At 32.7% G+C, this 6,000-nt stretch overlaps 1 protein-coding gene across 1 annotated transcript; it reads left to right on the top strand.

Moving 5' to 3' along the window:
- The first annotated feature begins 555 nt into the window (after window positions 1-555).
- Window positions 556-3,465, top strand: LOC140742532 (esterase E4). The gene is made up of 4 exons (XM_073073432.1): window positions 556-735; window positions 1,242-2,518; window positions 2,682-2,862; window positions 3,001-3,465. Exons 1-4 carry the CDS (start codon window positions 556-558, stop codon window positions 3,463-3,465), a joined length of 2,103 nt encoding a protein of 700 aa, XP_072929533.1.
- The last annotated feature ends 2,535 nt before the right edge of the window (window positions 3,466-6,000 follow it).

Genomic DNA, 6,000 nt, shown 5'->3' with positions numbered 1-6,000 from the left:
GCCCGGTGAATTTGAATTCGTCCATAAAACCCAAGTGCTGGGAGCTGAAATTTAGACAGTGCTTAAGTATATCCAATTTAGAGGAACTATTCCTTAAAAGTTTAATGCTAGTATTTTTATGATCGTGAAGTTAAATTCGACATTTAACTCATATGTTAATTGTAGTAATATCACTAAGATATAATTTTACGTAATTAGGTAGTATATACCTAATCCTATATTGTCCTTTTAAATTCATATTGACATTATATACGACTATATACACATGAAACTTAAATTCCATCTGGGGTTACACATGACCATGAAATAGACTCCAAGCGCGTTTGTAAAGTAGGTACTACAATTAATACCCAAAAAATATCTTGATTCCTATTTATGATTTGACGAACCATTAAAATGCAAAAAAATCGCGCGCTGAACCCAATTAATAAATATATTATCTTTTAAAACTATACGACCCAGTCCCAAAAAGTATTTATCATTATCGATTATACAGTCATTCTGATAAGTGGCTAGTATCTAGGATTCCGATTTACCGTACGGAAGCGAGCAGACATGTGGCGTTTTATATTATTCTCCATATTTTTAACTAATGTTCTTGCTGATGATGAAAAAACTAGAACGGTTATTTTAAGTGATGGGGGCGTAGAAGGAGTTAAATATTGGAATGGGGACTTCTACGAATTCTATGGGGTTCCGTACGCTGAAGCGCCCACGGGAAGGGACAGATATCAGGTTAGTTGATTATAATTTATCTTTACTACTACTGTGATTTTTACAACTTATAAAAGATAAAAAGTTGATCTACTTATGTTAATTTAAAATTTGGAAATATTTCAGTAGTAAAATTTTGTTAAATGAACGAGAAGTATTAATTTAATAATAATGCAGATTACTGGAGATAATTTCTTCCTCAAAATGTATTTCTACCGAAAAGCAAAAGTAGGATAAGAGCTGACAATATTTAAACAGAGTTTAATTTTGTATATAGTTAACACTCGTCCAGATTTATTAAAACGTTACGTAACGTAACGTACATTGTAAAAAAATCATTAGATAAATCAGACATTGTTTAAATATGTACATAATTATTATGTTTCGTTACAAGACATTGAATTTTACACTTAAACCTTATTGCACTTAATTTTGCATCGAGTTAAAAATAATATTAATAATAATAACTACATATTATAACTTCAAACGTGAAAAGTTTGTTGACTTAATATTCATATTCTTTTTAGGCTCCTCTACCTGTCAAACCTTGGAATAATATATTTCAAGCTACATCTAAGAAAACTGTATGTTACCAATCTCACTACACCGATGAAGATGCCGACTTTGTTCTCTCCGGCGACTATGACTGCCTTGTCATGAATCTATTGGTCCCAGAAGTTGCTTCTGAACAAAATTTAGTACCTGTTGTCGTTTATGTACACAGCGGCGCTTTTTCTGGAGGCAGTGGAACTATGGCTATGTTTCATTACTTAGCCAGACACGATATACTCGTCATAAGCTTCAATTATAGAGTTGGTGCACTTGGGTTTGCCTGTCTTGGAAATAAGGAAATACCAGGAAACGCTGGATTGAAGGATCAAGTTGCTGCTTTGAGATGGATTAAAAAAAATATTAAGAATTTCGGCGGTGATCCTAATAAAATCACTTTAGCTGGTTATAGTGTTGGAGCAGCGATGGCAGAACTCTTAACGCTATCCAAAACAACAGATGGTTTGATTAATCAACTCATCCTTGAAAGTGGATCGGCTCTATCACCATTTACAGTTAACAGAGATCCATTAAGCACAGCAAAAAATATAGCATTCGCAATGGGATATAATGGAACTGAAACTTTGGAAGATTTAACTGAATTTTACTTAAACGTGTCAGTACATTCTCTGGCTGAAAAAAGCATAAACTTCTTTTTACCAAATAGTACTTTTGGCTACACACCTTGTATTGAAAATGTTCACGAAGGAATTGAACCGTTCTTAACTGAATCGCCATTGGATATCTTAAAAAGAGGGGACTTCAACAAAATACCTATATTAACTGGCTTTTCCAATATGGAAGGTATAAGCCGAACAATTAAGTTTGGTGAATGGAGAGAACGAATGACTGAAGATTTTTCCGACTTTATACCAGCTGATCTAAAGTTCAACAGTGAAGAAACGAAACAAGCGTTCATCAAGGAAGTGAAACAGCGTTACTTTAATGGTCAAGAAGTAAATCATGAGAAACTACAGGGTTACATTAACTACTTTTCTGATGCAATGTTCAAATATTCTATAATGAAATCCCTAAAATTACACGCAGCGGTTACTACAAAGCCTATATATTTCTACGAATTTAGTTATGTTGGGAAGCTTAACATGAATCACAATTACATGGATAAGATCAAAGGGGCAAGTCATCGAGACCAAACAGCATATATTTTAGATTTCTACGGTTGGACCAACAATTATAGAGATTTAGACATGAGAGATCGCATGACGACGATGTGGGCCGATTTCGTTAAATATGGGTATGTATTACCATCCTTTACGACTATCTTTTTTATATGTTTCTCTTTATGTAGTTTCATGTAATAGAAATAATGTTTAATACTTTCAATTTCAATAAAATGAAAGAGATTTAAACATTAATCTAATATGACACAAAAATAATTATGTTTCGTATTTTTACAGAAATCCAACGGCATATGAAAGTTTAATAGTTAACTATCAATGGCTACCATACACTAATAAGAATCAAAATTACTTACAAATAGGTAAAAGACAAAGTATGAAACAGAAACTTTTTGTTGATGAATACAATTTTTGGGACAAAGTTTATAAGAAATATCATTGGAAGCCAGAGGCACCTAAGGCGGAAACCCTCACAAAAAAAGCTGAGGATAATCAGGAAGTTAATAAGGAAAATCAGGCCGACAAAACACAAAATAAAGTAGTTAATGAAGTCAATAAAGAAGACAAGAAATCTAAACAGGAGACAATTAAAGAGCAGAAAGTAGTAAACGAAGTAAATAAAGAAGATAACAAAGTCAAACAGGAGACAGTTCAAGAAAAGAAAGTAGTTAATGAAGAAAAGAAAGAAGATAACAAAGCCAAACAGGATACAGTTCAAGAGAAGAAAGTAGTCAACGAAGTAAGGAAAGAAGATAAAAAAGCCAAACAAGAGACGGTTCAAGAGAAGAAAGTAGTCAACGAAGTAAAAAAAGAAGCAAATAAAGCCAAACAGGAGGCAGTTCAAGAAAAGAAAGTTGTTAATGAAGTTAAAAATGATAAGAAAAAAGACGATCAAGACACTGTCAAAGTAAGTAAAGTTCTTAATGAAAGTAAAAAAGACAATGTGAAGCAAAAAGATGTCCCACAAAAGAAAGTTGTCGAAGATGTAAAGAAAGATAGCAAGCAAGAAGCCACAAAAGAAAAGAAAACAGATGAAGTAAAACAACAAGAGAAGAAAAAATAGATCAATAAATAGGAATAATTTAAACTAATTTATTTGTTTTATTTTTTGTTTACCACACATAGTAAGTCAAGCATGATGTCTTAATGTGACCCGCCGTACTTAAGCCTACATAAGTCCATGATTCTAGTAGAAATTAAAGGTGATTCATATTTCGATATAAATAGAAAATATATCTAACATTAAAATTATAAATATATGTCGGAGAAAGACGGCTCTCATCGACATCATTGATAGAATCTATGAGTTTTGTGGGCGTTGTCATAGTGTAGATGCAGGCACAAACACAATAATCACAGTATTTATTTTTCTTAACATTTATAACTTCGGGTTTACAAAATAACTATACTATACTACTACTATTACTTTACAAACAGAGGGTTTGAGCAGCAGGTTCAAGGTAGTGACCACACGCTTCAATGCACAACAAAATAATGATCCACCTCGATCACTCACATCAGTTCTTATCCATGTTTCCCTACCGCGCGACCACATACCTCGACTCCGCTAGAGACCTCTTAAAAGTCTCTGCTCTGATTCGACATCTAATACGATAGCAATACAATGGCTGTTAATTATAATTTAAATCAATTCCCTTCGATTAATAACATTACTAATGTAACTGTAAGTCTATCTATATTAAATAACATTTATGTTGTATTCGACTCTTCCTCCGACATATATAACTGACAAAGGTTAGCATTATTCAAAGTAAGTATATAAATTCCGTGTCGGAATAAAAGAACCGCTTTGCTTGAAAAAATAAAAAGTGAAAAATGTCTATAACAACCTGAAAATTTTCGAAAGATTTGCATAGGAATAAGATGGGGTGTTTAGTGACGTGTCAGTAACAACGACTGAAGCGAAAGAGTCTTTTAAAAAAATAACACTTGCTGACAGTTGTAACCTTTTTCTTATTTTCACATATTTTACCTAATGTTATTTTGACTTACACACCTTAGATTAGCAATAGAAATTATAGAGTAATAGTTACACATTTAACTACTGTTTACTAAATAACTGCATACAAGTGTGTTCTGGTTTGAAGGGTGTGGTAAGGGAGACATACTTTTCCGAGGCGTTCCAACTTAGTCCTTAGGGGCGCATCTGTGGCCGTCCTCAGGTAGGAAAATCTAATCCTATCTGGGGTTGATTACAGATGTCCATGGGCGGCAGTAGCTACTGACCATCAGGTGGACTGCATGCTCGTCTGCTACTCCTATATAATAAAAAAGTAGAGATAATTTCGTAGAATCGCTATAATTATAATCAAGGAGCAAGCTATCACCGACATATGTAACCGCCGAACAACTATAAACAATACTAAAAAAATAATAATATAATATTCTTTATTAAAATTGAACATCTCTCCATTTAAACTTATTACTTTTCCTCACGTACTGTTGACAATATTTCTAAGTCCATATTTCTACGCACCATCTGTTGTGTCATCGCATAACGAAAATGCTTTTCATCCTAAGACCTTAAGAGTCTATTACTTATAACTTTCGGCGTCCCTCACATTAAACACCAAAGTTTACAATAACGCTTCAAAATTTAAGCCATAAATAATCGTGAACTCCCAGGGGCGACAGGAAATCACAAAAGTCCCTCCTTATGAGGGGCGCAATATAAACAAACTGGAGACACGGTAAACATCTTTAAATTTTAAACAACCAGCCTTAGCTGACACCTCGCACTTTACTTCTTCCTCTCAAAAACTAATTTTTGAAGATCATTTTAAGCAGGTCCTAGAAAAACGAAGGTGTATTATCGAATGCTGATGATGTTTTTGAATTTATTTGGAATCTTTAAGGTGACGCATGGGTTAAGGTGTCAATTTATAAGTGTCAGTCTTGAAGAGTTGGCAAGTGGCATTTTTGCAATGGGGAACCTTCGCGCTTTGAAAGTTTAAAAGGAATATGGTTCGAAGAAAATGTGGACATGTTTACTCAAAATATCATTGAATTTAGTAGAGCCAGGCAAAATTTCTTGATCAAAAATTTGTTCTGAGTTAAAACCATTGAAGAGTTAACTGAGTTATATTTATGTTAACCTGCTAATCATGAAGTCCTAGAGTAACAACGAGACAATTTCAAAAAAACATTCTTTCTGCACTTTTTGATTAAGTAGCAGAAAAAATAACATTATACTAATAGTGTGTAACTTCTTGTAATATTCTCAGACTTCGATTTCAAAAGTGTAGCTGCAGTAAAAATAAATTATAATATTATAAATAAAATCTATGAAGTTTAAATCATCAATAATATTTGTTATGGGAGAATATGAAACTTAAAACAAAAGTAGATTATCATTATCATTTTAATTATAGATATAGAAATTAACGTGTACCAACAAAATAAGACAACGTTTTGCCTGGATACACTATCCAAATATTTACTAATAACCACATATGGAAGGACACGTAACGTTTACTGTGTGACGATAAGATAAGCTATGCGTAACAACTCATTACAGATATGTAATCTATTAATATAAAATAAATTATGTTTGAATTAAATAATGGAGATAGGTATT

This window comes from Epargyreus clarus, unplaced genomic scaffold (assembly GCF_041222505.1).
Source record: "Epargyreus clarus isolate Ecla_fem2 unplaced genomic scaffold, WU_Ecla_fem_2.2 ptg000006l, whole genome shotgun sequence".
NCBI classification, from domain to species: Eukaryota; Metazoa; Arthropoda; class Insecta; order Lepidoptera; family Hesperiidae; genus Epargyreus; species Epargyreus clarus.
This window is presented reverse-complemented; position numbering and strand designations above follow the sequence as displayed.

Bases quoted from the DNA above. Each gene is read 5' to 3' on its own strand.
- LOC140742532 (XM_073073432.1), top strand. From the start codon at position 556: ATGTGGCGTTTTATATTATTCTCCATATTTTTAACTAATGTTCTTGCT. The intron at 736-1,241 runs GTTAGTTGATTA...TATTCTTTTTAG, and splicing joins CGGGAAGGGACAGATATCAG to GCTCCTCTACCTGTCAAACC. The intron at 2,519-2,681 runs GTATGTATTACC...GTATTTTTACAG, and splicing joins GCCGATTTCGTTAAATATGG to AAATCCAACGGCATATGAAA.